Below are 16,756 nucleotides of genomic sequence, written 5' to 3'. Positions count from 1 at the left end.
GTTCAGCAGCTTTTGGTTCATCAGCGACAAAACCGGTTCCATGGTGGGTGATGGGAGGTCTGGCTGGGTGGGGTTGGCCGAACTCTGCGGGGAGGATACGTGCGCTCCGTTCACCGGACACGAGGACCATCTCCACTGGAGGATACGTGCGCTCCGTTCACCGGACACGAGGACCATCTCCACACGTTCTGCTTGAGATAACACCTTTCTTCATGTCGCCTCGAACAACATAACATGAAGCCCATAGATGTCGGGCTGGTATATCACACATCTACCGTCTCATTGAATCCAAGATGGTGGCATTGAACGGCCGTTTTTGTAACACATTTCGCCCTGCAGCTTATATGCAGACTTGCACCCCGGTCTGCCAGCTTTCATTCCATCCTGGAGTTTTCACACTTTTGAGGCACTTTTTGAGTTGAGAAGCAGTAACATGAGTGGAAATCTGGCCGGCCCTGGTGGCCAACCAATCCCAGGCAGCATCTGGAGCTCGAACCATCAGTTACCGCACACGAGAACTGCCGCCACATGCGGTTTTCTTGCTCCACTGGTGCTGCCCTTTAACCCCTTAAGGATCAGAGCGCTTCAATGCAGAAGAACCAGAAACTTTAGGGATTTTACAGCCTGATTTTTTTCCTTCAGCTAACACAATGTAACTTTTCCTGTGTTTTCCCCCCTTGTCACATATGGCTCTAGGTTTATTAGCCTGTGACAGCCGAGGACCTGACCTGCTAGGTTACCATCAGCTGGGACTGACGTCCTGTACATGTATGGCGCTTGCTCCTTTACTGGAATCACTGACACTAAGCAGCTGGAAACATCGCCTTTATTCGGCCATATTACCTCTTTAATATGCAAAAACATTAAAACTGCAGAATAAAAAACACTCAATTTACAACTTGCCGATACCGGAAAATGGGTAAAAGCTCTGTACAGGTAAAAGGCGCCCCCTACAGTGTGCCATAAGAGGCGAGTATAATCCACGGAGGACGCCCGCCCTTCATATAGTATCGACTCCACTGCGGGAGCATCACATACACACAAGTGTAACGCGGTAACGCCTCTTGTAACAATGTAGAACTCGCGCTACATTACAGGAAGTAGAAGCGGCCCGGGAGGGGGTGAAGGGATTGGGGGGTCCAACGCCTCAGCGACCACAGCACTCCGCTTCCTACAGTCCATTAGATTAGGAACACAATGTTCTCGGAAACCATAATGTAATTGGCTTCTTCCATCAGCTCCAGCGCGGCCTTCACCTCTCCGGCCGAGAAGGGGGCCTCGTTGTTCTTGTTAATGGAGTCCATGAGGGCCGCCATGGCGATGGACTGCGCGTGGGACGTTTTCAGGGCGTCTAGTAGGGCAGCCTTGAAATCCTTCAGCCTGGAAGAGGAAAAAGAGAACGAATCTCAACTGCAGGAAGGGGTTAATATACAAATAGGAAATGCTGCAAACAAGGCTACCAGTTCTGGGGACCAGGGGGCTCGTAGACCACAACTACAGGGTGTCAGGACACCATAAATGGGGGGGGGGGGGGGTTACAGGGACTTGGCACCAGGTGAAGGTGCAGCACACAAGATGTGCCAGTATGCAGCTCCAGAACAGTACAACATGGGGTGCAGCCTCACCTCTCCCCGGACAGCCCGCTGGTCTCCGATGATTCAGCTTTTCTGCTCGTTGGAGTCTTCGGTGACTGAACTGTAATACAGAAGGTGGACAAGAGCCGTGACTCCCCGCACATCATCGCTTCACCCGGCCTGTAAGCCATCGATGCCCCTAGAAACTCTCCATCCAAGGGAGATGAATCAGATGTATACTGCGCTATACAACCGCCAAGTCCGTACAAGACGGACCACCCATCACCCTCAACCACACAAGGTTCTCTCTGGACATTCTTAGTCATAACATGATTTGCTGTCTATTTAACCCTTTAGCGACAGCTTTGTTTTTCACCCTTTTAAATCATACTGCAATCTGACAGGCAGTCTATCAGGCCACCCCACGGGGATTTCAGAACGCCCCGGCTGCAATGACACCCGCACGGCTCACTGCATTCTCATCGCAGGGGGGCCGTATGGGACACCCGAACATCATTCAGGGGATTTTAATTCCGCTGTCATCATTTTAAGACGGTACATTTCTCATATAAAGTGCCAAGTGCACCTTTATAGTCAACATGTCCTCATATGTCCACTGGGTAAATGGAATTGCAGATTCCGCAGCGGATTTTGCCCATAGGGAACCATTGCCAGCCGCGGGTCCATTAAATTGATTTTTGCACCCGCGGATGGCATTTTAAATGATTTGCGTTTTTCATGCGCGGGAGACAAAAAAACGCGGCATGCTCCTTTTGCTGCAGAATCCGCTCGTATTGGCAACATTGCTATCACATTGATAGCAATGTGTGCGGATATCTGCATGCAAAAAAATGCCATTTAAAGCAAATCCGTGGCGGATTCGTGAGGATTGTATTTTTTGAGTGGACATGAGGCCTAAGGGGTTAAACAAAGCTGGACCTCCTCCTCTACATAAACCCAACGTTCAGTCCTTGTATGACACCCAGAGCTGCAGTCCTAGTTCTGCCGACCAAATAACCACACGGCAACTTTGCTGAAGGACATCGCCAGCAGTGCATTATGGGATGTTTTAGTGTCCTGCTCCTGCGGTTCACTCCAGCAAAGCACCACCATGAAAAATGGGTGGCAAGATTTACAGTAAATTGGAAAGACTGCAGACTATAGACTATTCACTGACAGCAAGCAGATGTTAAATAGTCAGAATGCAGCCGAGCTTACCATCAGGAGTCTCCTCTTCGGTATCGCTGAAGTCATAGGGGTCATGTGACTCGCCTTCTGTCGCGCCCGCTGTCTTCCTACAAGCAGAATATTCCCCCCATTAAGTATTGACAAGTCTGTTACTTTTTGACCAGTAATGCAGCAAGCAGAGGTAGTGAAGTCAGACATGTCCAACAATACAATGTGTTATGTAATGTATGACTGACCTCTTCTTCCTGGTTCTCCGCTCGGTGGCCGCCACCTGCTCCTCTTCCTCCGTATCTGTACCCTCATCCTTCTTCCTTCGTTTCTTCTCCTTCTCCAGCACCTGGGAAGTTGAGAAAATGTAGAAATTAACTCCAGGTGCCTAAAACCAATTTCTAGACAAATTCTTTTCTCAAATTCTCAAAATTATGAATTTACCCACGTAGTTAGTAAATCCGTATCTGAGCGATTCTGTAGGGGGATGAACCAATGACGACACCCAGTGGAGGTTGGTGGGTACTGCATGTGACAGGATGCTGCTTTGTAACAGAAATGCTCTGTACGATAGCAGCCCCCCTACAGTAGCTGTGGGTCACATTATCCACAGACAGGGGGCAGAGCAGCACATCTACAGCACCCCTGCCTGTAATTACCATTTACAGACCGCAATACACCTTTTTACCAACCTCACTAATGGGCTTTTAATTCGGACATATCTTTAAGGTGGTGGCTCTGCTGACAGCCAGGCTCCTGCTCTAACTGCCGGATGCAGAGAAACCTCAGATCTTGGCAGTTTAACCCCCAACATGCCACAATCAATAGCAACTGCATCGCAGTAATCACGTTGATTAGATAGGAAATAATGCTTTTTACTGAATGGTGGATGCTGTAGAAACCACACCCCAAAAGATGGAGGAACCGCTTGATGTTAAAGTTCTACACCCCATTATATGGACCCCGGAGCGCAGCCATTAATATATACAACGCGCCCCACTAAACACAAGCCCTCATACGGCTGTCAGCGAGTGCTGCCTCTTGTAATGTGATGCAACTCACTTGGTCCTTAAGGTACAATATAGGACCGTCACTAAGGGGTTAAGCCATCCTCCAGTCACCAGTAAGATCACCCTGTCGGATGCCTCACCTTCTTGAAGTAAGCGTACTGGACGAGTTCCACCGCCGCCTCGGCGTCCTTCAGTTGCACCGCTTTGCTCATTCGCACTTTAGCATGAGCCGTGGAGAGACGGATCAGAGTCTCCAGAGTACGAGCCGTCACAGGGGAGGTCTGAAGGGGCAGGAGGAAACAAGGGTTTAGATTATGTGTCTTTAAGTGCACACCGCCACTGACAGCAAGCAGAGATGCTGAACATGGTGAAGAACAGATTAGAAAGTTGCAAAATGTATTCAGAATGTTTGAAGGAAAAAGTAAAGAATGGCGGACCCTGCATAATGACAGACCGTGGGGTGGGGGGCTACATGTGTGCTGAGAGACCGTCAATTACCAAGAGAAGGCAGCGACACAAACTGCGCTGCCCCATGACTAACTGTATAGATTATGTGCATGGAGGGAGGGCGCTATACTGATGTAGAAAAATACCCATAAGCCCACAGGAGTCACTAAAAGAAAAGTCACCCCTCAATGCACTCATAGATGAAGTGTAAATGCAGTTCAAGTGTGGGGTCGCCCTTTTCAGAGCGGCTTCTCTGCTTGCTCATCCAGATATTATCGTTAGGGACACTATAGGGTGCAGTTAGTAATCAAATCTTTAAAAAAAACTAAATTTTAATGAACAGACACCGTAAACTTCTGTGAATCAAGTACAATCAGATAAGGTGCCAAGCGCAATGATACCCCATACAAAGTATCTAATCAAATACATGAAAATCCTGCCTAAAAATATAGCAGGCGTGGATAAAACGAGTCACCATCGTAAGATAGGAGAGTTAGGAATGCCGTGGCAGAACGAGCCCCGGGCTCGCCGCCACAAAGGCAGCTTCCTCTGAGGGAGATCGGAGAAGAAGTGACAAAGAGAAGCCTGAAGTCCAGAAAACCCCGAACAGCTCGAGTGCAAAGACTCCACACTCCGAACTGTAAGCGCCGGCGGCACTGCGCATGCATGAAGCCAAGGATGCGCCAAATAAAGCAAGAATGCATCAAACAGAAGCCACTGACTGGCATCCTACAAACAGGGGGCAAGAATATGGCAACAAATCCCAAAAAAGGACTTATGGATAAACAAAAATGCAACACCCCACTAGTGTACAGACACGTCCCACACCTATAGGCAGAAGCATGCAGTGTTTACAGCCCGGCAAATACTTAAAGGGGTCTTCAGGCAGCGCCCGCCGACTGTGCTGGGATACACCGGAAGCACTGCTCCGACCCGTGTAGTGGCCACGCTCGTAATTGCAGGCGGCGCGGTCATTGAAATGACCAGGGCCCAGCCGCTACACAGAGGTCAGAGCAGCAGCTTCCGCTGACGTATCCTGGATGAGCGCTGCCAGGAAAACCCCTTTAAATATAACATTTAGCTGAAAGGCTAAATATACACGACAGCATCTGCATTTTTGCCTGTTTTGTCAGGGCGCCTTGTCTGTCTACATTCATCTCCAGTATGATGGCTACTGAAAGTAAAAATTCAGTGTCTGCAGCCACCACTAGAGGGAGTTAAACGCATACAGGAGTATACATTACACTATGATGCTCCCCCTAGTGGTACAGACAAGTTTTACCACCCATGGCCCAGGGACAGGTGGGAGTAGCACACATTTGGTTTCAGAACTGACCCTGGCCACGTCCGTGCTCATCTGGTCCTGGTTCCTCAGGCGGGCGTACTCCTCTGCGATGTAGTTGGCAGCCTCCGCGGTCAGCACCGGTTTGAACAGTTTGGCCACGTGGATGTACTTGCGTATAAACTCCACACTGATTGTTTTCTCCCTGTAAGGGGGTGACCATCAGTTTTTCCATGCAGTCAGCAGGGGGCAGCGTTGTCCTGCTCATCCACACAGGATATATAAAGTACTTACCGCCTCCTCTTGGTGCCGTGCAGGAGGCTGTCATGCTTCTCGTAAATCTGCAGTTCCTGCTGCTCCTCATGGCTGACGTTGGGGTCGTTGGTGGAGAGGATGTCCACGGAGCTGCCCAAGGGCAGAGCTGCAAGACAGTCACACCGTGTCAACAAACCCAAGTTCTAGCTTTTGTTTCAGCTCCTTCGTTTTCTGAGTCTGCTTGCTGTCAGTGACTGGAGCAGATTGCAGAAAACAGACTGAAGGAGCCTCCAGTTTTATGTAACAGCGATTAACCCATTAAGTACGGAGCCCTTTGGGGACGTATTGTTTTTACAGCGTATACACTGACAAAAATGGCCTAATCATTTTATTCTGCGGGTCAGTACTACTAGGATACCAAATTTATATAGAATTTTCTTTCATGTAGCATTAAAAACAAAAACAGTCTATATATTTTTTCTCTCACCATCTGCTGACCACCATAACACTTATTTTTCCATCAATATTGCTATGAGGGATTTGGTGGTCTTGATTGGCACCATTTTGGAATACATTTGGCCTTTTTGATTGCTTTTTATTATATTTTTTCTTAGAGACTGGGTGACCCCCCAAAAAAACAACAAAAAACAGCAAACTTGGCGTTGTGTACTTTGAGACAAAATGCATGATTTTGATAGATCGGACTTTTTATGGACGTGGCAATACAAACAACTCTTATCTGCTATTATTTTTTCTTTTGGCCCCCTAAGGGGAGCTTGAACTTGCAATTGTTTGATCGCTCACATAGTAAAATGCAATACCCTAGTACTGCATTCTACGGCATTTTGATAGGTACACCTTGATAGGCACTGATTAACAATGGCAGCTGTGCGGGCGTTCAGAGGGCCCTGGGCTGCCATGACACAGATCAGCCCCCCACCCACCCACCCCCCTCGTACCAATAAGGGGAATTTAAATGCTACCATCTGAATTGACAGCAGGATTTAGGCTGGGGTCACACAGGGCGGATTTGCTGCGTTTTGCCGCTGCATATCCGGCACTGCGGCAAAACCGCTGCGTTTGCAGTGCAATGCAGCACAAATGTTTTGGCGAAAAGCTGCTCACAGGACGGATTTTTTCCGTACAGCCGCAGTGCGGAAATGAACTGCAGCACGGTTTTTAAAGACGCAGCATGTCCATTCTTCTGTCTTTTCCGCAGCGCTTTTTTGTCCATTGATCTCTATGGATGCAGCAAAATCCGCTGCAGAAAGTAAAAAAGCGCTGCGGAAAAAAACACTTGCGGATTTTTCCGCAAGAGAATCCGCAAGCCAAAATTAAACCTTTGAAGCGGTTTTGCCGCAGAAGCAGTACACCACTTGGAATGAAAGGGTTAAAAGGGGTTATTCCAGGCAGCACCCTCTGGGATACCCCGAGATCGGAGCGACGAGCCACTGCTCTGACCCCTCTGTAGTGGCCAGCGCTTGTAACTGCAGACATAGCCCTCACTGAAATTGATGCGCTGCACCTGCAATTACACGTGCCGGCCACTACACAGAGGTCCGAGCAGTGGATGTCGCTCCGATCCCGGGGTATCCCAGCAGGCGCTGCCTGGGAAATCCCTACAAGGTGTTAATAGTACTGCGACTTCCCAATCTACCATTACATCAGTAATTTTCAAAATCTGGAAGCGTTGTTGACATCTAGTCGCTAAACACTTGACCAAAGTACCTACGGAACTCCTAATGCAACCTACTCCGGTGCAGTGCACTATGGGAGATCAAAATTTCTACTTTGCAGTGCCAGTCGTTAACACGACATCTAACACAATGCAACATAGCAGCGCACACATGTGCACAGCAGCAAGGACCTGCAATGAGATGTAGGGTCTCTTAACCCAGCTTTGGATGTGACAGGAGTAGAAGACCTAATTAGTAAAGAGGTGTCAAGCCGCCTCCTCACCATCTCCATCTTGTTCCCCAGCAGCTCGGTAGCGGTGAATGCGCAGCACGTGGTCAGAGATCTCCCTGTCCTGTTCTGGATCCATTTGATCCAACATGATGAACAAGAGATCAAAACGGGAGAGCAGCGAGTCCTGAAGGCCGATGTTCTCCATGGGAGTTTTGTACTGATCATACTGTAAAAGCAAAGAGCGAAAAACACATTATGTAAACACTTAAAATCAACCTGTAAGTTACGGCTTGTGGAAAAGCTGGGTGATAAAGACTTAACACAGCTTTCCAGACTCCTGAAATGCAAACCCATCAAGCTACAAAAGGCGCTAGAAAAGACAATTCTTAGACCAGAGATTGTGCCCTGTACTCTCTGCAGCACTAACAGACCATAAACTGGAAATCAGCCTTCAATTGACAGTCTTGTACTCTCTGCAGCACTAACAGCATAAACTGGAAATCAGCCTTCAATTGACAGTCTTGTACTCTCTGCAGCACTAACAGAGCATAAACTGGGAAACAGCCTTCAAGTGACAGTCTTGTACTCTCTGCAGCACTAACAGCATAAACTGGGAATAATCCTTCAATTGACAGCCTTGTACTCTCTGCACTTCTGCTAGACCACAACCTGAGACTCACCCTTCCATAGACAGGGTTGGCTGCAGCCAGCACACTACAGCGTGCGTTTAACCTGGCGTGGATGCCAGCTTTGGCAATAGTGACCCGACCCTGTTCCATGACCTCATGGATAGCCGTACGATCCATGTCAGACATCTTGTCGAACTCGTCGATGCAGACAACGCCCCTATCGGCCAACACCATAGCGCCGGCCTCCAGCCTTCTCTCCCCTGGTTATAGGAAACACAATCCAGTAATTAGCGGGCCATAAATTCCACATAATTGGACAAGCCATTAACAGAAGAGTCGGCTGCGTATACTCACCGGTCTCTTGGTCGGTGGTGACTGCCGCAGTCAGACCCACTCCTGATGACCCTCTGCCAGTGGTGGGGATGGCACGGGGCGCAGTGCACAGCACATATCTTAGGAGCTGGGACTTTGCAACAGAAGGATCACCTAAAAGGAAAAAGAAAATCAATGATCTGAAGAAATAAAAACAGCAGGGGGCGCACACGTCATATGACAGGTGTTCATATAGGTGGGATTGTCTGTAGTGGGGACTGTACCTATCAGCAGCACATTTATGTCTCCTCTGATCCTCGTCCCGTTATCCAGCACCTTCTCCACCCCTCCGAGCAGCATACACAGAATGGCCTTCTTAATGTACTGGTGCCCATGAATACTGGGGGCCAAGGAGCGGGCCAGCTGATCGAACACGTCCTGCGGAGGAGCAGAAAGAGGTGGGTAAAGGATGTCCATTACTGAAGACTAATCACGTGGTCATGCACCATGCTAGGCCGTTACCTTGGAGTGGATCTTGCCGAACTTCTTGATTTTGGCCAAGTCATCACCAGAGAAGACCGGGGACACTTCTTTACTCATTCGCACCACGTTGCAGGCGATCATTATGGTCCTGTAAGGACATTGGATTGTGATAGGAGACATTTTACACAAGTTTTAAACAAGACATTTCGCCTCCTAGGATAGTTGGACTTAAACATCTCCTTACCCTCATTTACTGTTTGCACACTGATTCACGTTTCTATGCTCCAATTCTCAGTTTGTCTTCCCATATTTTTCTGCTGTTCTGCTAGTTCTTCACCATCAGGGAGGGTGCGTGTAGCAAGCCTAGCATTCTGCCAGTACTTCACTGCCCTGTACTTCTTTTCCGTTACTTCCCAAGCTGTCTCTGCTCCAATCAGCAGGGAGGTAGTATCGGAATGCTCACCCCTCTGCTTCAGGACAATTCAGAGATATTCTGGCCAAATGGTTAGCAAACCTAATAGGCACACACGCACAAAAATAGTACATGCTGTGTCTACCGCGCACACGGCCCAATGTAATTCAATGGGCTTTCACACGCGTAATACACTCCTGTGAGTGAGCTACTAGAAGCTTGCTACTCCCTCTCCTGTGCATAGGGTCCAACTCCTGCAACCCCACTGAATGCAGCGGTGGGGTGCATGTTTGACTGAGACCATCTCCAGCAGTCCCACTGAAATAGTGGCAGCACACATGAATGGCCTCTACCCCAGTCGCACAGGACCATTGTTCTTGTTATCAATGGGGACCCCAATGGCTGGACCCCCACTGATGAGAAATTATGGCCAATCTGATCTCAGCACAGCTCTTTGTACTTAGTGGGATTCTCCTATATTCATAAATTACACCCCCACCCCTCCCAAAAAAAAATCAGGATAAAGGTCTGATCACTGGTGGTCTGACCAATGGGACCCCAAATGTCCTATGCATGCAAGACTGTTCTAACTGCATTTGTTTCTATAGGGCAGGTGAAGATGAAAGCTCGTGGCCGTTGCCATAAAAGTGAATGGAGCAGCGGTCATGCATGCACAACACTGCTTCATACATACGGGGCATTGGGATGCATAGTTGTCAGAATCCTTGGAGGTCCCAGTGGTAGGACCCCTAGTGATGACATTTATCCCAATTCTGTGGATAATGGATCAACGCCTTTAGTAGAACACCCCTTTAAGGCTGCATGCAGACACCCATCTAGGACCAGTGGAGTGGGAGCTGCAACGCTAAAAGTGGAGAGGACGCATGACTAGAACGCCTGGACAGCCAGGTGACATCCCCATAGGCACGATGGATGAGAGAGACCACCATTACCTGAAGGTCCCAGACGTGTAGCCGTGCTGCTTGGATGGTAAGCAGCGGTAGGACCCGATGATCTGCGCACGGTCTCCGGGCTTCACCTTATCCACCAGGTCATCGTCTAAGATGATGTCTATGGAGCGCGGCAACTGACCGGCAGGAGCCTTCTCCGGCATCTCCTGAATGGTGATGGTCTGGTGGTCCTTGTACAGAGAGAGACCAAACTCCGTCTCTAGTGGGTTATTCTCCTCATCCTGAGAGGGTACAAGTGTAGGAAAACATGAGAAAACACAAGAAAACCTAACAGGAGAGCCTCCATTATTAACCCCCTGCCCGCCAGTGAAGGACGGCAAGCAAAAAAAGATATTTGCAATAGTCAGATGTTTGTGTTGGTCTGACATCTAGTGGCCACATTGAGAACTGCGTTGGATTTCAATTAAAGGAGATGTCCCGCGCCGAAACGGGTTTTTTTTTTTTTTAAACCCCCCCCCCCCGTTCGGCGCGAGACAACCCCGATGCAGGGGTTAAAAAAACCACCCGCACAGCGCTTACCTGAATCCCGGCGGTCCGGCGTCTTCATACTCACCTGCTGAAGATGGCCGCCGGGATCCTCTGTCTTCATGGACCGCAGGGCTTCTGTGCGGTCCATTGCCGATTCCAGCCTCCTGATTGGCTGGAATCGGCACGTGACGGGGCGGAGCTACACGGAGCTACACGGAGCCCCATAGAGAAGAGGAGAAGACCCGGACTGCGCAAGCGCGGCTAATTTGGCCATCGGAGGGCGAAAATTAGTCGGCACCATGGAGACGAGGATGCTAGCAACGGAGCAGGTAAGTATAAAACTTTTTATAACTTCTGTATGGCTCATAATTAATGCACAATGTACATTACAAAGTGCATTATTATGGCCATGCAGAAGTGTATAGACCCACTTGCTGCCGCGGGACAACCCCTTTAACATAAATTCCTACTTTATTTTACTTTTCTAGCAACATCTGTTTGCAGTCAGTGAATAGACGGCCTTGTGTACCATACTAGGCTAGAAAACTGTTTTCTATAAGTATTTGTATGAATCTCTCACAATCTCCGAAATAAAGTTGCGTCGACAACCACAAAGGTTACTTGGTGTATATGGCGATTCTCACCTTAGTGGGATAGAGGGCGGTGGAAGGAAAGGCATCCAGACTGGTCAGATCTGTATACTTGCGCTCAATCGTCTTCTTCGTTGCAGGACAGTAATGGACGCTGCGCACCACTTTGGGGCGAACTAAAGAACCTGGATGAGAAAAAGGCTGGATACGTTATAATGTACTCCTGCACACAGGGGGCAGTATTCTAGCAAGTCTCTACTCCTGCACACAGGGGGCAGTATTCTAGCAAGTCTCTACTCCTGCACACAGGGGGCAGTATTCTAGCAAGTCTCTACTCCTGCACACAGGGGGCAGTATTCTAGCAAGTCTCTACTCCTGCACACAGGGGGCAGTATTCTAGCAAGTCTCTACTCCTGCACATAGGGGGCAGTATTCTAGCAAGTCTCTACTCCTGCACATAGGGGGGGGGGGGCAGTATTCTAGCAAGTCTCTACTCCTGCACGTAGGGGGCAGTATTCTAGCAAGTCTCTACTCCTGCACGTAGGGGGGGGGCAGTATTCTAGCAAGTCTCTACTCCTGCACATAGGGGGGGGCAGTATTCTAGCAAGTCTCTACTCCTGCACATAGGGGGGGGGCAGTATTCTAGCAAGTCTCTACTCCTGCACATAGGGGGGGCAGTATTCTAGCAAGTCTCTACTCCTGCACATAGGGGGGGGGCAGTATTCTAGCAAGTCTCTACTCCTGCACATAGGGGGGGGCAGTATTCTAGCAAGTCTCTACTCCTGCACATAGGGGGGGCAGTATTCTAGCAAGTCTCTACTCCTGCACATAGGGGGGGGCAGTATTCTAGCAAGTCTCTACTCCTGCACGTAGGGGGGGCAGTATTCTAGCAAGTCTCTACTCCTGCACGTAGGGGGCAGTATTCTAGCAAGTCTCTACTCCTGCACGTAGGGGGCAGTATTCTAGCAAGTCTCTACTCCTGCACGTAGGGGGCAGTATTCTAGCAAGTCTCTACTCCTGCACGTAGGGGGGCAGTATTCTAGCAAGTCCCTACTCCTGCACGTAGGGGGGCAGTATTCTAGCAAGTCCCTACTCCTGCACATAGGGGGGCAGTATTCTAGCAAGTCTCTACTCCTGCACATAGGGGGGGCGGTGTTATTCTAGTAAGTCCCTACTTCTGCACATAGGGGGCAGTATTCTAGTAGTTAATCTTGTACATAGGGGATAGTATTATAGTAGCTATACTACATAATGAGATCCTTCTACTCACATTTAGTGACAATCCCCTCCACACAGACCATACATCCCAGGAACCGTGACGTTAGTGTGCGAGGTGTGACATGTTTTGCGCCAAAGCTTCCTTCCAGACCAATACAGAACTCCTCATATTGCTTGGCATAAGTAGCATCGATGGAAGCAACAAAATCCTTGAGAGCCCGCTGGAAGGCGACGAGTCCCTCGAAGGCATTGTTCATGAGCCTGGGTGGGTACATGGGATAGTGTGTGATGAGTACAGCTCAGTGATATATATATCATATCCCGCTTCCTCCCCGTTAAACACTCACTGATTTGCTCTCTTTTCATTCTTCCTGCGGAGATCGTTAATGTTCACGATGAGCCGGAACTGGTTGTCGCTGACCATGTCCCGCACTTTGCTCTGGTAGATGCCTTGGTCTTCCTGCAGAAAAAAAAGGCAAAAAATAAAAATTAAAAAAAAAAACAAAAATGCTGAATTTCCCTGCCAAAGGTCCTATATATTTCCGGCAGCGCAAGGTGAACTGAAAAGACGAAAAGGCAGGAGGCGCTTCATGAACTCCACGCCAAGAAATGTAGACCTAATCCTGACCGATCTGGCATAATGCAGCATGGCGGCTGCATCCCCTCCCAACATGCGGCACGTTTACATCAGAGACCTGTTAAACGTCTCCCACGGACACTTTTGCAGCACTGATCAGCGGAGTCCCTTCGGCTTCACCCGTGTCGTCACTGATTGGCATCATATGTGCCTACTGATTGCCAACATGTCAGTCTTAGGGCCCTTACATGAGACGATCCATCAGGCCCAGAGGCCAGCCGTCCCAGCGGTATAATCGTTCCCATGCATTTGCGCAATCAGTAACTGGAGGCGGAGCGGGCCGGGGATCATCCAGGCTCACCCGCTTTCACTCGCAGTGAACAGGCAGTTTGTAAGTCAGCGACCGCCTGTTTACACAGAAACATCAGTCCTTCAGTTTTATGCTTGCCAGAAACTGAAGACCAGCGAGACACGAACGAATTCTCGCAAGTCATTCAGTGCGTGCGCCACACACTTCACGGTGCGGCAGCTGTTAGCCGCCATCAGCAACATCTATTTTACCAGTTTATTACAATTCCTTATATTTACTTTATCCTATATATAAAATGCAGAATCTGTTTACGAATCCGCAGTTCGGCTCCCATTTGAGTGAATCTCTGCCTGAGCGTTCAGCACCCGGCGGCGAATACTGGCGTAATTAAAAATCGAAAACTCACCGACAGCAACCAATCACAGCTCAGCTTTCATTTCTTAAACTGCTGAGGTAAAATGAAAGCTGCGCTCTGATTGGTTGCTATGGGCAACACAGATTTTCTTTTGGGCAGCTTTTGGCTTCTGCGTTCGGTCTGGCAGACGCATATATACCGTTATTACTGGTTCTCAGAGTCACGTTATAAGTTGGTGAAATTCTCAAATCCATTTTCTGGGTAATCACTTTGGTTTCAATTGGCCGCAGATACATCATTGTGTTCTCAACCAATCAAACAACGTAGATCAGATTTTTCACTTGAACCTTTCATTCGTACGGACCCTGCGTAAGATTGGCCAGCGTGAGAAGAGGAGCATGCTCCCCTCGTCAGCCCTGGGTGCCATGATGCCAGGAGTTTGCTGCAGCCTCTGGTTGGCCACAGCGGTCAGTGGTGACAGACAGGGCAGCAGAACTAGTCAACTGTTCTCCAGGTGGGCAAGGACATGCGTTATTTTTTATTTTATTGCATACCCAGCTTGTTAACATCTTATATTAATCCCACACAACCCTTTCAGGTTAGCAATATATGAAGCAAGCTATAGAGCCCAAAACTCGCACAAGATCCAATGTCTGATGTCCTAACTAACGCACCTGCTTCCAAATGAACCATGTCCATTTCAGTGTGCACATGTAAAGCCTTGGATGAGGCCAGCCTCACTTACAGTTCCACTGACAAGAGTCACTGCTACCACCAGCCTGGGCTTCTCTTGGGTCAGTACAACGACCACTAGGGTTTCCTTTGCTCAGTCTTCTGGTTATATCAGTCAGCCCTTTATGGTTGGACGGTCTTTCACCTGCGCAGGACGGCGTCCAAGGCCGCTACCTCCGTTCCCCTGTGGCTACAACTTTGCACAGTCAGCAGTCCCATCAAGTCCTCCTATACATCACACAAGGCACTTTCCTAAGGGCTCCTCTGCAGACTATTGCCCGTCACCCATGAAGCTCCAGCACCACCAACTGCTCCCTGCATGCTTCGTTGTGGCGCCTCAGCTGATCAGTAAATACCCGCTAGACCAGCAATGCTGAAGTTTGGCGCAGTTGACAATCTGGCGCAAACGTCAGCACATTTCCAGTTTATTAGCTTAGGAACCTTCTAACCATGTAGAGAACCCTTGGGGCTCATTCACACGGCGTATATCAGTCCGGGAATACAGCGCATTGAGGCGAAGGAGGCAGAAAACACGCGAGGCGATAGCTTATTGCCAGGCTTAATACACTTATGCGCATCAAGACGCACGTAGCCCCGCTGACTGCGCGCACACGCCCGATCCGGGGTATTTACGGATGCCCATTGATTTCAAGTCTACTTTTATGATGCAAATACCCACCATGATTGGACATGCAGGGCTCTTGTGGGCGGGGGTCGCATGAAAACACGCAGTCGTGATGGAGCCTACTGACATCAACAGGCGCTGTCCAGCTCGCAACACGCTGCGGATTAACGCTCATGTGAAACAGCCGACACCGCTACATTACGGGGGGCAGAAAAACGGGGAGCGGGAGCCTGCAGATGGATCTCCGCAGTAACCCTGACCGATGGGTTCACCGCGGAGAATCAGGACAACTCGCAGCATGCCGCGATTTGACGCCCACGAGCGGAGAATTGCTATGACTCTCCGCTCGTGGACAGGGGGCTGTGCTTTCTATAGCAATGCAAGGGGAAGCGTGCACTGCGTTCACCGCGGACGGATTATCGCAAACACCCCCGTGGAGCAGCAGCCTAAACACGTGATTTAGAGGAAACTCACATTTGTGCTAGAGATTCCGTTACAGAGCCATCCCACAATGGAACCCATTGACTACAACGGGCTCAGTCTGGTTCTGGCAGCCGTCTGGCAATTTTCCACTACTAGAAAGTCCTGCACACACGATTGGTCGGCCGGATCGGCGCCAGACGCGCCTACGTGAATAGATCCCACCATGGGGCACATCCAAATTGGCGCCAGACTGCGCCGCCTATGGGAATAGATCCTTAGTAACACGGAGCCCGTCCGGATCGGCACCAGATCCACCTACGTGAACAGATCCTTACGGAGCCCATCCGGATTCCTCCAGCATTTCACAGGACGCCGAACTTTTCATTTACGGTTTTCCTTCTGCAGTCTATGAACGGTCCAGCCTGCACACAGCTGAGCACGCTGAGAGTTGTAGTCCTCCTGCATTATCATATACATCCCCGTGCAGTCCATCCCCCCCATGAACGGCCAGCTACACAATGGATACATAAAAGCCCCCCTCACCCACCTCATCGTCCAAGAAGTCCAGGTACTCCCGCTGCGCATCCCGCATCTCCTGGTCATCCACAAGGCCGGCAACCGCCATGTCTCCGTATAGACCGAGTAGAGTCGAGCAGAGAAAGAACAAACAGCGTCCGCTCCGCCGGTCACGTAATGGCGCGAAAATCCAGCAAGGTTCTAGTTTTCCCGCGAAACGCTCTCTAGCCCTTACTTGTGATTGGTGAAAGAAATTGGCGCGAAGAGCTCAACAGCCAATAGAAAATAGAGTAGACCACGTGATAGCACCGGAAAAGGAGGAACTTTACCTAAGTGAAGCAATAGCAGGCTGGCAACAGGAAGCGAAGCGCTGTATGAATAGATCCAAAGTCATGGGCGTGGTATTTGGAAGAGGGCGGAGTTAGTTCAGTGACTGAAAAGCAATAGTTCTGTGGGAGGGCGGGGTGATAAAGCGACAGAGGG

The 16,756-nt window shown here is 49.4% G+C and overlaps 1 protein-coding gene across 1 annotated transcript; it reads right to left on the bottom strand.

Moving 5' to 3' along the window:
• Positions 1-809: 809 nt before the first annotated feature.
• Positions 810-16,491, bottom strand: MCM3 (minichromosome maintenance complex component 3). Its single transcript, XM_066595271.1, has 17 exons — positions 16,305-16,491; positions 13,083-13,195; positions 12,788-12,996; positions 11,572-11,702; positions 10,442-10,680; positions 9,116-9,224; positions 8,878-9,031; positions 8,636-8,767; positions 8,333-8,541; positions 7,704-7,878; positions 5,784-5,910; positions 5,544-5,694; positions 3,901-4,041; positions 2,999-3,099; positions 2,793-2,869; positions 1,626-1,695; positions 810-1,380 (listed from the first exon to the last, which is right to left on the bottom strand). Exons 1-17 carry the CDS (start codon positions 16,380-16,382, stop codon positions 1,182-1,184), a joined length of 2,415 nt encoding a protein of 804 aa, XP_066451368.1. The 5' UTR covers positions 16,383-16,491; the 3' UTR covers positions 810-1,181.
• Positions 16,492-16,756: the final 265 nt, after the last annotated feature.

This window comes from Eleutherodactylus coqui, chromosome 1, assembly GCF_035609145.1.
Source record: "Eleutherodactylus coqui strain aEleCoq1 chromosome 1, aEleCoq1.hap1, whole genome shotgun sequence".
NCBI classification, from domain to species: domain Eukaryota; kingdom Metazoa; phylum Chordata; class Amphibia; order Anura; family Eleutherodactylidae; genus Eleutherodactylus; species Eleutherodactylus coqui.
The sequence above is the reverse complement of the archived record's forward strand: the minus strand, read 5'-3'. Positions and strand labels throughout refer to the sequence as shown.